This window comes from Calonectris borealis, chromosome 1 (assembly GCF_964195595.1).
Source record: "Calonectris borealis chromosome 1, bCalBor7.hap1.2, whole genome shotgun sequence".
Taxonomy (NCBI): domain Eukaryota; kingdom Metazoa; phylum Chordata; class Aves; order Procellariiformes; family Procellariidae; genus Calonectris; species Calonectris borealis.
The window spans coordinates 3408988-3425969 of NC_134312.1; the positions used below are offsets into that span (position 1 = coordinate 3408988).

General features: G+C 45.3%; 1 protein-coding gene across 1 annotated transcript in view; it reads left to right on the forward strand.

Annotated features, from left to right (window-relative positions):
• PLXNA4 (plexin A4) overlaps positions 1–16982 on the forward strand; it is a 432942-nt gene that overhangs the window by 267870 nt on the left and 148090 nt on the right. The window contains exon 4 of the mRNA XM_075142680.1: positions 11705–11805. Within this exon, the coding sequence (XP_074998781.1) occupies positions 11705–11805 (101 nt within the window). The remainder of the gene's footprint in view (positions 1–11704; positions 11806–16982) is intronic.

Consider the following 16982-nt stretch of genomic DNA (forward strand, 5'->3'; position numbering starts at 1 on the left):
CACTTCTCTCCCCGTCCCGCTGGGGGTGGGGGGAGTGAGTGAGCGGCTGCGTGGTATTTGGCTGCCTGCCGGGTTAAACCACGACAATAGCAAAAAAAATCTCTGAAATTACTTAATACTTGGCAACTCTCAAAGAACCTGAAGGTTTTCCTAGTAGTATTCTCCAGGAATCAATATTGGGCCCAAAGCTATTGAAAATCTTCATGAATGAGTGGGAAGTTGATATTAAATCCCGTGGAAAAAATATTCAGTGGTGCAATGATTAGCTCAGCATTAACGATGATGAGGACAGAGGGATTGGGTGACTTTGGCTCCCTCAAACAAAACAAATGCAAACTTCTCTGTCTTGTAAAAAGGAATGTAGGTCAGGCTGGAAAGTGGGAGACGTTTCCTGGAAAGCAAGGACTGAAATGGATGCGCGAGTCATTTCTTTACATCTTTGCAAAGGGTTTCTCCTGTAGCAGAAACAGGCTGACACCATCCTGCATCCTTGGAGGAGTGCAAGAGAGTGGGCGAGTAGTAGAATCATAGAATCATAGAATCATTAAGGTTGGAAAAGACCTCTAAGATCATCGAGTCCAACCATCAACTCAACACCACCAGTAGTCGTGCTCTGCGGTCAGCTCTGGAATCTCCTTTTGTAAAAGAGCACTGAGAGATAGGAAAAGGACCACTAAAGACCCACAAAAATTATTTGTAGGAAGCGGGAAGGTATGATTTCCTCAAGGGGATTGAAAGAATACCAGTCTGTTAATTTATCAGAAGGAATATTGAGGAATGACGCAATGTGCATGTCTGAACATCTTCACAGGGTGAAAATAGCAGGCTTAAAGGGCTCTTCAATCTAGAGAAGAAAAATAGAATAAGAATTAGTGGTTGGAAGCTGAAGACAGATTAATTCATGTGAAAAGTAAGGCATATAAAAGCTTTTTATAGTGTGAGTGATTAACCACTGGAACAAACTGCCCATGAAATGGAGGATTCTCCATTTCTTGGTATCTTCACATTGAAATGGAAGGTCTTTCCAGGCAACATGCTTTAGCTAAAACCAGATAATTTGGTTCAGTATAAGGGTAGATGGGAGAAATTTAGTGGCCTGTGATGTACAGAAGGTGAGAACAGATGATCTAATGGTCCCTTCTGACCTTAAATGCTATGCATTTATATGATCCCTGAACTAAATGTCCTTGAATTTTCATTTTATGGCAAGATGAATGTCTGAGAAAGCTGTGTGTCCTGGTTTCGGCTAGGATAGAGTTAATTTTCTTCCTAGTAGCTGGTATAGTGCCGTGTTTGGATTTAGTATGAGAAGAATGTTGATAACACACTGATGGTTTAGTTGTTGCTAAGTGGTGCTTTTCAGCTTCCCATGCTCTGCCAGGTGCACAAGAAGCTGGGAGGGGGCACAGCCAGGACAGCTGACCCAAACTGGCCAAAGGGGTATTCCATACCATATGATGTCATGCTCAGTATATGAACTGGGGGGAGCTGGCCGGAGAGCAGCGATCGCTGTTCGGATGTTGGTCAGCAGGTGGTGAGCAGTTGCATCACTTGTTTTTCCAGGGTTTTCTTCCTCTCTCTCTCTTTTCTTGTTTTCCTTTTCATTACTATTATTATTTATTATTATTATTATTATTATTATTATTATTATTATTATTATTATTATTACTATTATATTTAAATTATTAAAGTGTTCTTATCTCAACCCATAAGTTTTCTTACTTTTGCTCTTCAGATTCTCTCCCCCATCCCACTGCAGGGGGGAGGGTGAGCGAGTGGCTGTGTGATGCTTGGTTGTCAACTGGGGTTAACCACGACACTGGGAAAACATGTGTAGTGCTTGCTGCCCTAGGTTATGCACTTAATCCATTGAAATATGGGCACTGGGGCCTGGGATGGAGCAACTCTCATTGCACTCAGTAGGAATTCTGCATTTTGAGCCTTCCACGAAGTGAAGTGCTGCAGAGAGGGAGCTGGGCTTTGCCAGGAACTTCTTCTCACTTATTCCTTGCTGAAACAAACAGCAGAGATATCTAAAGACAAATAGATATGCCCCAAAATAGTTGCCTGCATCTCTGCCTGGTCGTTGTCTTTTTGGCAGCACTAATTACCACCCAAACCTTGAGAACACACTGAGCTCTCACAGGCGCCAGCTGAGCAGTAAGCTCTGTCTGGTTTTCTCTCATTTAATAAACCAAGACATATATTTAAAGGCTTGGGAACAGCCTGCTTCACATTTTCTCCCTAGATCTTGGTTAACTCTTGACTGAAACACTCAGTAATGCTGTTGGTGGTGAGCGCTCTGGAGAGGCAGAGGTATTGTAATAGCCCTGGAAGGTCCCAATCTTGTGTCTCCAGGTTGGGTTAGTGTATGTTTTCTGCAGCTCAGGATCAACAGCAAGCAAACATTATCATGGCTCTCCCTGCCTCAGTTCTTAAGTTTTTGGTTTGCAGATTAACCAGCGTGACCTCACAACTCTTCAGTTGATGCTATCACTCCAACTGATGCTGCCTGTGGCAGGCTGCAGAGCTCGTGTCAGCTGAGATTTGATGGCACTGCATGGAGAATGACTTATAAAAGGAGAGGAGGCAGACGTGAGAGGAGAGAGGTTGAAGGGGGGGTATGTGTGAGGCTGTCTGGGAACAAAACAAATGCCCCTTTTCGTGGCAAGGAGAAGCGTGTCCTCTGAGGAGCTCTGTGAAGCTCAGTACCACTGTATGCTCACATCGCTAAAAGCAATCGAGTGCACACAGCTTTATGAGTTACCTGCCGTTCGCTAAGCCTGTGGTAAAGTGGCCTTAATCACGGTTTAAGCTGATGTGTTTTCTTTCGCAGCTGAGATGAGCCTGAAGGATGCGCACGGTCATGTGCCTCAAGCTAAGAGGTGGCACCTTGTTAAAGGCCGTGGCTTGATAGGTTTTGATGATGTGGTCAGTGCCTGAGAGTCCAGGGAGGAGAGAGGTGGAGAAGGCTATCAAGAGATGACTTAGGCCACCAGGTAGCCTCTCCTTTTGTCCCATATTTAGCTGACAAGGGTAAAAAAATGGTCAAAAGAGAAAGGGAACCAGGATGATCAGAGGTATGGAGTGGTTTCCATGTGTGGTGCGACTGAAGAAGCAGGAACTCCTCAGCTTGGGAAGAGGTGAGCTGGGATGTTCAGACTGGTGAAATTATGAATGGCAGAAGGGGATGGATAGGAAGTGACTGTTCACCACCTCTGCAAATACAAGAATTACAGGGCATGAAATTAAACTGTTGAAAATCAAATCCTGAACAAACCAGAGGAGGTGATTCCTTCAAGCAGTGGGTTCTGGCACTGTGAAACTCCCTGCCAAAGCATGCTGTGGATGCAAAAAGTCAATGTGTTTTCAAGGATAAACCGGAAAATTAAAGAAAGATCTGTTCAGGTTACGAAATAGAGACACATAAGGTTCAGAAGTTCCCCTGAATTAAAATAGCCAAAGGCTGAGCAGCTACTGGGGACATATCATATATGCTTACCCTATTTTTATGCTTTCCTTAGTGCCATAAGGCCATGGCTGAAGACAAGGAGCTGGGATATGTGGAGTGTTGATCCCAACCAGTACAGTTGTTTTTATATGCTGTTACAGGGGATTTTAAGTCTGATCACATCTGGAGAAAAGGTCATTTTTCAAAATGTCTGTCTGCCACGATTTCTGCAGCTTGACAATGCTTGTAGGGGTCGTATAATCCTGCACAAGGGAATTCAACCAACATGATCAATCCATGAACCGCATGGCTCGTCAAGTGGTGGAGCTAGAAATCCAAGAGGGAGTGAGGGTGGCTGGGGACAGAACTGAAGCAAAGATCCTCCAGACACTGGGATGAAGACATCTTAACCCAGGGAGGGTTAAGATGATGAGGGTGTAAAGGTGGGATTTGGAGTGGTGATAAGATTAAATCAATGGGATTTGACAACAAGGAGACATGATAGGCTACTTGAGATGGCTGCTGAGGTGAATGAATCTGCAGGAAGATGCTCCTTGATAATTAAGGGTGAGGATGGAAACATCTGGAAAGATGGTGGAACAAGGCGACCTGGAAAGTAGCCATCACCATTAAAAACAACTATTAACTTCTCCCTGTGTGTTTTAACTGTTCACGCCTCCACCAGGAGCCTTCAAGTGATGCTGGACTTTGAGAAAGCCCATTGCAGTGACATAAATTCCATTACAGGTCCCAATTAAATCTATATATATAGTCTTTATAGAGCCTGGGTAACGATCTATCCCTTGCTCGGCAGGCATGCTTCAGTAACCACAGAGGCACCGGCTCTCATCAAGCCTGGGTTGGCCCTGAGTTAATTGTGACATGAGGCCCTCTATTTTGAAGGCTTTTGAACACAAACATTTAGCCAAACCTCATTTGTTTTACAGTTTACAGACTGAAACACTTGACCGTGGGATAAAGATTTAGCGGTAAACAAGGCAGGGGGGATCTGAAGCTACCTGGACCTGGCAGGGAGAAACACAGATTGAATGCTACAGGCAGAGAAAGTTGGCCAAAGCTGATGGTTTGCAGGGTGGGTAAGAAGGTGGCTGGTTTCATCACATTTGGGGAAAATCGCTTGACAATCCTTCCATACCTCTAAGCTGGCGAACTGTGATTTTTACAAGGGACAAGGTTTCCTAATAAATATTCTGTCTCGTATAGAGAGCACATCGGCATGCCGATGGGATGCCCTGTTGCTATCCCAGCTGAGGAAGAGTTTTGCATTCTTGGCAAGGAAAAAACAAGAGTGAATTTGGTGGAAGCTGTATGAGATTCAACGCTGAAATGTCTGGACACACATTCTTCAATCTCCAGGTTGCCAGCCGTACTCATAGCAGGATGGCATGTCCCTAGCTTGTCCTCAAGCATTGATGCTTTTGGGAGAAGAGTCGTGGTAGACTTCTTTGAAGAAGGCACAGCACAGGGCGTAGGCTGAGCAGTCGTGAAGGGGGAACCTGGGAATCTGCCCAGCCTTCGAGAAAAGGGCTGAGAGAGTCTTTGTTATCTGAGTGTCTGTTCCTTTGTAAATAAAGCCAGAAGAGAGAGCAGGAATGAGCTTGGATGCAGCAAAGCACGAAGGCTGTATTTACAGAGCAGATGGTGAAAGGCAGTTGTTCAAACACAGTCCGTGTCATCACACAAGGTCTTTTGAGTTCCTGGAACAGTTTTCTAGCTATATAACACAGTGGATTTCCTCTACAGCTCTCCCAGTGATTAAAGAAAATGCATTTTGTATTGTGACTGGTTATTCTGGTGCTACAATTAGGAAGAGGGGAGAGCTTAGCATGTTTGGGGATTGTTGCAGTGGCAAGATTAGAGGAATAGCAGAAAATTAAGTATGGCATTGATGTGAGATTCACCTCACCCAATATTCAATGTGTACATTGTCAATGTCTCTATCTGACCTGGCTGTCCAGACTGCTTTATATTCAGTGAATGGACATAGGAACATCCAGGGTGTGATTTATCTCATCCTGGGTAGACATCTAAAACAGAGAGCAGACAAATCCTGCCCTGCCAAAGGTCTCTCCTTCAGCAGAGCCTGGATTTCTAACTTAGACTTAGAGTCTGATATTGCAGACAGACTTTGGTGAGAGGGCAAAACCCTTGCTTTCCATACATGCCATGCCAGAGCTGTTCCCCACAAGCTGCAAGATTTACAGACTTGATGGATCAGAAATGAAGCCTTCCCAAAGTCCCCAACTTGGCTTTTCTGAGCCAGCTGTAAAGGAGGGTCCTGCCAAGGGGGGAATGGAGAAGAGAATTGCACTGCAAGGGGTGCAAAGAATATTACATTGTTTTAGGAGCACCAACAGCAATCTCATCGTGAGAGCATCTGATGGGAACTGACATCTCTCAGCCTTACCCTAAGGGATTCTGGGGCTATCGGCACAGAGGCTGTGGGCATCAAATCTTTCTCTATCTCTCCTTGCTTTACCTCTGTTTGTGTGAGTGGTGTGTGATTGTGGCTGGGGATTTGCTCTGGCACGTCTCTCACCAAAGATGTGCAGGACAGCTCAGGGTAGCGAAGAGGAGAGGAGGAGAAGCAGCACACACACAGCTGTAGGTAGGAAGCCCTTTGTGAACAAGTATATTCGGACAGGTAATTTACCCTACCACACAGCAGGACATTGACCCCCAGTTTAATTATTCTGTCATTTGTCCTTGACAGCTACTGCTGCTTCCAATTAACTCTCCTTAATTAAAGCCTCCAGTTTTCCAAGTATGTAAGCATGGATTTACTGGGAAGAGTGCTACAATGAAGAGGAAGAGCTTGGGGTTGTCTGATGAGAAATGACATTCCCTATCCCAGCGGGACTGGCAAGTTATTTACTTATTATGCTGGAGTGGCAGGCTGGAATCAAACCCAGATCCTCATCTCTATCCCCGCAGGAGTGTCTCCTCTCCCACCAGTTTTACAGCCATTTACATGTGTGTGAGTCCTGTTTCTTACCTGTATAACTAAGATGTGCTTCAGCTCCCTGGGCTTTTCTTTTCTGTGTTCCTGCTTTTTGCTGAGTTTGTAGGTCAGGTGGATGAGGCACAGGATCTCAAACATGACAGAGGAATTCAAGGTCCCTTTGTCCATAATTCAGGCCAAATTAAAATTGGCATCCTGGGATGCCGTGCAGGTGACCGAACATCCTTGCTGACTCTGTTAAGGGTGCAGAACCTGGTTCCACCAGTGGTATCTTAGGTGGTTTTTGCCTTGCTCTATTTAATAAACTGTATTATCATGAACACTCTATTCAAGGCTTTGAAATCAAATAAGCCTCTCTCTTAATCTTTCTGCAGTTTTTCGGGGCTGGCTGAGTCTTGAAAGATAGCAGCGTTCTCAGAACCCACATGGCTTGACAGAGTCACTGTTCAGTGTTTTGGAAATGTATCTTTTGACTGTTGGGAAGGAAATTGGCTACTTAAGATGCCTTTTTGTACATTTAAATTAACTTAGTCTATCAAACTGAATAAATCCCGGCGCTGTATTAACATCCATTTATAACAGCAGAGATTGAGCAATGATTCACGTTTTGACCAGAATGTTGGCAGTTTAAGGGGGGAAAAAAAATAATGTATATTGAAATAAAAAAGTCAAAAATGGGAGCCAGAAAATTATGACTGAGCACATAGCAGGAGCTTTTGTGAATACATAATGGCAGAAGAGGGAGCCAAATTTCTAACAGGATTAGCTGTTACTGTCTCTCGGATCCAAAACCCTCAATCATTTTGTTTTAAATGACTTTCTGTAACTCATTCATACTAGAAATAGAGGGTGGAAGTGAGGCTGGGAGTTGGAGAAGCTGCAGTTTGAAATTTAGGCTGGATCAGAGGTGAGGACAGCCCCAGTGTTGTGTAAAAAGCCCTGAAGTCGTATGTAGCAGGTGAGCTCTTGAACTGTACAGCAGTTTGCAGATTTTGCCAGATTTTTCAAGATGTTCTTGTGAGCCAGAAACTCTTGAATGATTTCTCTAGGGACATGTGAATGAAGGTGTTGAAGAACGGAAATATCCCTTCAAATCCTGCTGCAGCTACAGCAGCTGGACCTGCTCATCGTTTTCTTGCTGCCCTTGAGAAGGACATCAGATTTACTTACCACTTGTCCAACCCTGGCTCTGGGATTGCATCTCACTCCAGATAGCTGTGAGTAGGGGACAGTCTAGATGGTGAAGCTGCTTGAGGAATACAAGTCCTGACACTTTGGTTTCCCCTGTTCAAGCAAGGTGCTGGTGTTGAGGCTCTGGGATCTTTCACACTTCCCACCACACAGTAGTCATCTTGGAAATGCCGTGGTGCACTGGCTGCTCTGGAAATGCTGCCTACCTCAGAGATGATCAGATATCATCTGTCCCTCTGGTCTGCTATGGACAGAGCCTTGGAAACACAGCAGCTCCTAGATGTCCATCAGGTGTGTGGACAGGGATCTATAAGAACCTTACCTTCATTTCTTCAAAATTTCAATGAACTCAAAGTCTAAATATATTGTACGTAATAACTTAGTGTTCAATAATCAGCTCTTTCCTGGACTTCTTGCATGAACTTGCTCAGATGCCTTAAGCCCACATCTTCAAAGACATTTAGATAGCACCTACTTCAGCTGCATGAGACCTCACTTTCAGCCTCAGCTCTCATTGATAAAAAGGAGATATGTGCTTCATCACATATGGGATATAAGCCCTTAAAACAACAGCAGTCTCTTCTTACATCCATATATTGCTCTAGCACAGTGAAGCCAAAATATCAGTTAAGCTGTGACCACTGCAGGAATATAAATCACTCTAACCTGGCTCATAGTACCACAAAATGAAGGACACCTTGCTTTTGTTAATCCTCTGTCTGATGAAACCCTGGTTATATTTGCTGTAAAATGTTGAATCAAAGTTCCACCCCGATGAAAGACCAGCAGTAGGGAGCCTCACCGAGGTTGGGAAATGACCTTGAAAATTTTGTTAGACTTTCCAAGGATGGAGAAGGGGTGGAAGGAGTAATCACAGTCTGGTTTGCAATGGAGATTTCAACCTTCAGCGCTGTCTAGTCCCTTCATCGTTGTGAATAATAGCAAGGCGCTGTAATTGGGAGGTTGCATGGACTTTTCTTTTTCAGATATTTTAGGGGCAGCATAAAAAGCTGACTGCTCCCAGGGGGCACGGTCAGTTCTCAAAACTTTCAACTTGGAAAACTGAGCTGAATTAATTACAGTTTATGTTCCAAAGGAAAATAAGACCTCTGATGTGCCTTATTTGCTTGATGTTCTTTTTCTTTTCAGCTGACGACCCCTAGGTGGCTTTCCTTTCAGTCGCAGCTCCTTTGGTTTTTGTAGTTTCTTTCTTTATTAATTAGAAGGTCTGACACTTACAGCCCAAGACATTTATCAGCGTGGTACAATTTTAATTAATCTCGCAATAAAGCTACTTGAGGTGAACTCGTAAAAGGTCTCATATAGCAAGAAAAACACATAGCAAAGCAAATGGTGGCACAAGACATCTACTACTCTGGTGTGCCTGACAGCTTGGTGCAAGCTCACACTGCATAGCTGTGCTGTCCAAGACAGCAACACAAGCAAGGTGTGCTCCTACACAACATACAAACTATATCCTATAGACACTGAGTACCCTAAATACTGAAAAGGAAGCATTTCTGGAAAGATGAAGATCTGGATTCTCAGTAGGTTTCTCCTGCCTCTGAAAGGAACTTGAACATCCTTTGACGGCTAATTAAATAATAATAATAATAAAACCTACAGAGACCACTTTTTATCTACTCTTTTTGTAGTAACTTGCGAAGAAATAGCGAATTTCAGTCCTCTAGGACTTCTTTCTTGTACATATATCGTAGTCACAAGTGGATTTTGACTCAGAACATTCAAACTCAACATCACTAGATATTGGAAAAGCACATGTTCTGATCTAAACTTCTTAACCAAGGCTCACTTCTATAAGACAGATGTAAAGTAGCTCAGAAACTGAGGTTCAGAAAAACTATCTACAGCTAATGAGGATAAATCGCGTAGCACCATATGTTAAACTGAGGGTAGTTTGGATAGGAACTGCATAGCCAATTCCAACTGTGTTCACGAGTTTCTAATTACAAGGTGAGGATTACACAATCGATTGCATCTGGATTGAGAAATGGCAGATTTACAATCTTTCAAAACTGAATTATCGGCCTCTTCTGCAAGTACACTGATGTTCACAGTGCAGACATGGTCAAGTTAGATGTGATCAAGGAAAAATAATTCACAATATATTTTTCTCAGGTGGAAATAACAGGTGGGAATGGCCGACATAAGAAATTATAAGGTCTCCACCCCTTGGTGTCTTCTTGTAAAAAATTGTATGTCTTTTTGGAAGTTGGATGCAACACAGTCTATTGGGTTCAACATAAGTCTAACTGGGTGAAATCCTGGAGCATACAATTTATATTTGATGAATAGTTGATACCTTCTTGACCTGAACCTTAAGCAAGGCAGAACAATTGCATTCATGGCCAAGCCGTCTTACCTTTGAAATTTCTTAATACTTACAGAAGTTTGAATGACTCACTCCCTGTTTTGATCTTCCCTTTTTTGTCACTCTGTGGTCTGTCCTGATTATGTTCTTATGCTCATGGCAATAGATTCAATTTGAGAAAGGTGTTTTTGTGGGGTTTCTTTTTCTACATTCTTCCTTTCTCATTAAAAGCTTTCAGTAGCTGCGGTTGGTTTCTTTGGGTGACTTGGCACAGCAATGGTGCAATGGTAAATAAATCCCATCGTATTTCTATCTGAAGTTTTCTAAAGCTACTGCCACCTGCCAGAGGTAAAAATACAGATTTTCAGCTTTTGCTCATAGACTATCAACTACCATGTGGGATGTCTGTATAGGGGTTAGGAAGACAATTTCTGATACAAACAGAAAAGGTCTTCATAAATAGCTGGAATTTTGCCTAATATATATTTATATGTAAAAGCCAGTTCTTGGTTCATTTACAAGTGCAATCAGAATGAATCTTAATCTGTCACTTCACAGCTCAAACTCTCTTGAATGTTGCATCAAGTAAAAACTTGTCACTAGGATCTAGGTATATTTCCTTGTCATTTGTCATGAGTAACTGTTCTGCAGTTTATAGTTGGCAGTTTTCAGTGGTGTTTCATCAGGATAATACCACACTATATCACCTGAAGGAATAAACTCTCCCTGCTGACATGAGCTGGGGTGAAGGCACTGGCAATTGGCTGTATATTATAGAAGCTCTCTGAAGCTTATTCGATGGAAAAGAGACTATTAGGTCATTGGGCCCAAATTGTATGTTTGGCTTCAAAAGAAGTAAGGGACTTACAAAACCTAATAGGAATCAAAAGGCTTTGGTCCATTAGACGGGAGGTCAGGCTAAGCAATCCCTTCTGTCTTTGAAATCTCTGACTGAAATACTTTAATTAAAAAGGAAGAAAGAAAAAAAAAATCATAATAAAATGCAGTATTTTGGCAGTAGATGGGTGTTTCAGGTCCACCTCTAACGCTTTCTGAGCTGCAAAGTCAGGGTGACAGCAGGCTCATTCAATACCCAGACTGGTAGCCTTTGTCCTTTTCCTGCTGGGAGCAACCTCTCCGGAGATGGGACAACTGATGGTTGGAAAGATGCACGGGCAATGGGGAGTGGAGCTAACGCTCTCCTGGGACCGGTGGTGGTGCAGGAGGTCATGGGAGGGAGATAAAGATATCATGAGACCTCAGTTCTCACAGGAAGCCAGAAAGCAATGGATCTACAAGAGTGTAGGAGAGCATTGAGATCCAGTGAGTTTAACTTGCTGCAGAAGATCACATGTTGTTTAATTGTCTCAGGGGACCAGATCACCACAGTCTGCACACAGCCTGCCTGATTTGCTGATTCCCTGTGAAACTGTGCAAATGAGGTCATCTGGCAATGAAGTGTGAAAGGCCATACGGAAGAGGGGACGGCCACAAGGAAGGTGCTGATCTCAACAGGAGTTGCACCAAGTTGAGTGCTGATCTGGACAGGGGTTGCACCAGATTCAACTTTGGAGCAATCTGCAGCCACATCTCTCTGCCCCAGGCCTGCTGAGATCTGCAGGGATGTACCTCTGGGAGGACAGGCACCAGGGGAAGAGGACAGGGAGGGTGGCACCTCTGTCAAGTCATTGTGGGCGTTGCAGAGCCCTCTGAAAAGCCTGACAGGTTGTCCCCTTTCCTCCTGCAGCTCACTCGGGTGCCCGTGGAGTCGTGTAGCCAGTACGAGACCTGCAGCGAGTGCTTGGGCTCAGGCGACCCTCACTGTGGATGGTGTGTTCTTCACAACACGTAAGTACCTGTTGGTGTTTGCCACCATTCCAGCCCTGCTTTTCCCCCAACCATCTTCTCTCAATGGCTGTGATAAAACATGGCAGAGACGCAAAATTCTGTCTCAGTCCCTGGCTGAACCAGGTGAGCCAATGAGTCACTCAGGTGTCTCCAGCAAGATCTCTGGGACTTGCTGGAGGAGACTTTGTTTAACTGAGAAACATTTTTTGGAAGACAAGGGAAGAGAAGGGTGGTAGAGACTGGTCAGATCTCCTCAACTGCCTGATCCACAATCTGCTGACTGCACCAGGATGCGCTTTGAATCAAACCCTCCCGCAGCTCTTCTCTGGGTGACAATTACCTTCTTGTTTCCATTGCTTAAGGCAGTTTGGCTATGACTAGCAGCCCAGCTCAGACATTTGTCTCAGCACCTCCAACTTTCCACTGTTGACCTGAACCTCTCCTCTTTCAGACTTGTCATGATCTCCATTGCCCTTAGAGAGGAATCAGGTCCTTGTAAGCATCATGGAGTCCACTCCAAGTTAGATTTCAAGAGGACCTTATGATTTGTATGCTCACTTTGGGAAAATGTTGACCCTGAAGTTGAGCGTTTGTCCTGTGTGGGTCAACTCCACTGTGCCAAATGAGCATAAATGAGCCAAATGGCTCATTTGGCTCATCTGGTCAGGATGCTGAGCAAATTTGTCTATATCCACATTTTTGGGCTTCTGTATAACAGGTCAAGAGGGGACCTCATTTCACCATTTCATTATTCTACAGTACTGGCTTATCCAGTGCCTCACAAGGAGTACTGGATCCAGGTGTCCTCAGGACGGAGAGATTAGTTCATTGGTTTTGTTTTCTGTAGGCTTTTTAATGATGCTATTGATCTTGAAGTTTCTTCTCTGCAGCCTTTACTGCCAGTGATCTCCTCCTGCAGAGAGCCCTCTGCCAAAGCTGTGGAGAGGGAGGTGTCATGTTGGCTGAGCTCCTGGCTATGAGTGGCAGGGTGGTCTCATTTGCCAAGAACCTCTCAGCGGAGACAGTGGCTGGAAAGTGCATTGGATCTAGCTAACCAAACGTCTCCAGCTGAGTGTGTCTCTGCAGGGTGCTGTCACTCCAAGTCTCACAGTGTCCTTGGCAGCAATGGAGAGTTTTTCTGATGGACCATGCCATTGCAGTGTGTCTGTCTTCTCCCACTGAGTTCACCTCTGATTTCTTCCTGCTGCATTGCAAACTCTCCTGGTGGAGACAGTGATCCATTTGAAGCAATCCTCTTTGCTACCTCTCCTTTCTGGAACAGAAGAAAAGGGAACAAACCTGTACCATATCCCAACCTTCTGTGGATGCTCGTCCGCTTGTGTGACCCTCATCCAAAGCCACGACAGTCTGCTTAATTTCAGATCAGATCTAGATGATTCATCCCAAAACATGTCCAAAAACTTAACTCAGGCTCTGGAATTGTTCAAGAGATCCTTGGCAAACCAGCCCTGAGTTGTGGTCTGGTAGGCATGAACCCATGAAACTTTCACCCTGCTGACCTGAGGAGATTTCCAATTGATATACATCTCTATAGTATGTTTTCATCTCGTCTTATCCTGCATCCATCCTACACAGCACTGTGTGTTTTTCTGTCAATGGAGGGACAGCATAGACTATGTGCAAGCAGTATAGGAAAGCATGAATTTGACCGTTGTTTGTACCACAGCAATGCTAGATATTTAATCTCCTGCCGTCCAGGGTCAGTGACAACAAGCAATCAATACATCCAGCAATAAATCCCCAAAAGGAGAGAAAAGGGGCAGAGACAACTGCAGATTGCCCAGCAGGTCACTGTGAAGGAGAGTCAGAAATGTGATGGCTGGTGAGGTGGTGTGAGTGAGGCTGGCAGCATCGACTCAGAACAAGAAAACCCTGTACAGACTCAGTGCTTCGAGGAGAATTTTGGCCTCGCAGTCTGGACCTGGTTGATGGCAGGTTCCCCGTGCCCTCCTCCCTCTGGTCACTTAACCTCTGTTTCCTTATCTGGAAAAGAGAGGCACCTCTTATTTATGTACCTTGCAGCAGGGTCACTGAGATTAATTCCCTCTGGTTTTTTTTTGAAGCAGGCGGAAGGCAAATATTAGCAAATCCCACTCCAGTCTGTTCCTTCCCCCTAGTTTCCATTGCAGTCAAGAAATCAGATTTCCAGTTTGGAAGGAATTTTCGGTGCAGACTCAGGTGTTCCTCTCTGGGTCTCAGTTTCCTCATCCTTTTAGGTAGCCCTGAGAGCAGAGGAGCCAATTACACCCCATTCAACAAGGTCTGGCTGTGCAGGATATTCAGGGTAAGAGTGCCATAATATTGAGTCCCTTATTAGCACTTTTTGCACATCAGAACCCCTTAAGATTCATTATCAGACTTTTCCTCAAGTGGGATGCATTGTCAATGGCTCCTGCGCAAGGATCTCTGGGGAAATGCGCCATAAGCATTTTCCCTCGTCGTGCTAACCCTTCCCTCCTCCCTCCCAGTCAGGAATCCCAGGGGCTTTGCAGTGCCCAGCTGAATCCAGCCATGCTGATGTGGGAGCTGTTTTGTGGAAGGGATGGGAGAGGCAATCGGGCTGTGAAAGACCTGGGGTAGAGTTGTACTGGAAACCAGATTGCCTGTGGGCAAAGCCATGCCTTTCACTCATCTTTCTTCTCCAGTATAAACCATCAAGAGGAACACTGGTAGACTGGGAGACAGATGAAAACTGCCAGATGGGGTACAGCATCTTTTTGTCTCTCCCATGCGGGTGTCTCTTATTTTGGGATTTGCACTTCAAGGGCTGATGCAGACTCTTTTCCCCAGACCCCCATTTCCAAGCTATCCTCAGCTCCCACCACGTGAGAGGTCTGGGGGATGCCTGGGGACAACTCTCCATCCATCGTCTCACGGCGGAGCTGGGCTGTCTGCGCAGAGGGCGGCGTGCCAGGGCTCAGGAATCGATTTCCATGGCTCCGCTGTCCTAACCTTCCACCGAGAAACTCGAGTCTGCTGAGAGAGAAAGAGACAGACAGACCCACAGACGGCTGCAGCAGAAAGGAGGGGGGTAGGATTGATTGGCTTCTGCCCTGAGATGAGAGCCGATATGGAGCAGGTCACCGGAGCTTTTCATCTCTGTATCTTTAGCCCCGATCTTGTCCCCCCCGCTCTTTCCCTGCTATAGCTCAGTTCCCCTCCTGGGCTCTGTTCAAGCCTCTTTAGGCGGCGATGAATCATTTAGTTGGTGTAAATTGAAAATGTGGCTTTCGGTTGCTGCATGGGTCTCCAGGGGAGAGCGAAGGGCTGGGGTGGGAGCAGGGGGGGAGGAACCAGGCTGAAAAGCTAATAGCTGGCACGGAGGCACTCCGTGCCTGGCTGCAAGGTCTCAGCAATGTCACCAGCCCGAACGGGGGGCTGCAGAGAGGGATGAGAGCAGAGTAAAGTTTTCTCCAAGCCTGAAATGAATTGCAGCTTCCTCCTATGTCAGATGCAGCAGTGTCCAAAGATGCCATCCAATATCTGACCACCCCTCTAAACCCCCTGGCAAGTTTCTTCTGTCTCCATCCATATCTAAACTACTAACCCTCCTCTACCTCCTTTCCCCCTCACATGCAGAGGGGCAGAGATAGCTGAGGCTCTTTGCCCCCAGAGGAGGAATAAACCCTTCTGCAGCTGAATGAGACCTCGCTATCTCTGCCTGGCCCAGCCACAACTCCAGAGCAGACATGCACAAGCACTGATCCGTGTGCACGTGGTGACCACGCAAGTTTTCAGCCCTACACAGTGTCTCTGGGTGGTACTTAACACCCCAGCTGCCAACAGAATGGATATTTGGGGCAGAACAGCAGCAGCATCCCTATAGGGAGAGGCAACACTCGTAGTGGGTCAATTATTTTTTTTAATAAGAAAAGTCCTTGAAGGCCATTTTAGAAGGGGCTGATACCATTTAGTAATTGGAGAATGGTTCATTTAGGCCTCAGAAGTTCTTGTTTTGAGATTTTATTTCAGGTTTTAGTAAACTGCTTAAAATTGCAAAGTAAAAAGTAATTCTGAAGTGAAGCATTACTTTTTTTTTTTCCCATTAAAATGGAACTTTGGGGCATCTGTGATTTCTTTCTCCCCCAGAAGTCTTTACCAGCTCTAGAAACGGAGCAAAGCAGGCCATCAACAAACACTGTTGGTTTGGAGGAACTGACATTTGCTGCAGAGGGAAGAGGGTTTGTTTAAGCATCCCCAGTTTGTCCTACTGTGGAGGTAGCAGAGCCAGGAGTTGGCTCTGCTCTCTGCACTCCTCTGCTCATCTGTGAGGAGCTGCACATGTCCTTTGTGTGTCCTTCTGGCACCCAAGAACCTCATCTAGGGGCCCGAGCTGGCTCTGTTGGCTTTGCACCCCAGTTGCACCCCAGTTGCAGAGCACGTGCCCCTACTCCTGAACCATGGGAATAGGATGCAGTGGCCTCCTGTAGGCACCCTCACCCCATGAAGAAGCAATAACAGAACGCTCTTAGATATGGGCCTTTCTGGATCCCTTTGGTGGACGCTGGGTTAGTCAAGGGATGACCAAAAATCTGGAACGCACAATTACTCAGGCTGAGCTGACCACAGATTAACTGGATAGCTGCAGCAGCAGAGATGGTGTTTATGAGACACTTGAGAAGCCATATGAGAGTTTTTTGGTTTCCCCACAAAAGGAAAGGGGGTTCAGAAGGGTTTTATGCTGACCTCTGGCAGCAGACACCTACCCCAGTATCTTGGAAGTTGCCCTCCACGTTCTCCTGTCCTCCAGCTCTTCCCATCTGCCTTGTAGCTGCAGGATCCTTGTGTACCCAGAAATTACAATTCTCGTTTCTAACACAATATGGAGGAAAAAAGGCTCTTAAACAAGTTGTTTTCTAGGGAGTGAGGGATTAGTGTGGAGGGGGAGGGAGGTTTGTTATCCATGCTTAGACTCATTGCCAGACCAGGAAAAAAAAAGAAAAAGTTACAAAGTGCAGCTCCTGCTGTCTCGTCTCAGCAGGTAACCCGATGCGATGCTGCTTGCAGAGGCTCATTGATCGTCCCTGGCTTTAACTTTCTTGGTCAAAGTCTTCTGAATCACTAGAGAGTCTCAGGTAACCTAAGCCACCTACAGATGCTGCAATAAGACCTTTTATGAAGGGTCTTTTGCTTGCTTGACTTTCTGCCGTCAGAAA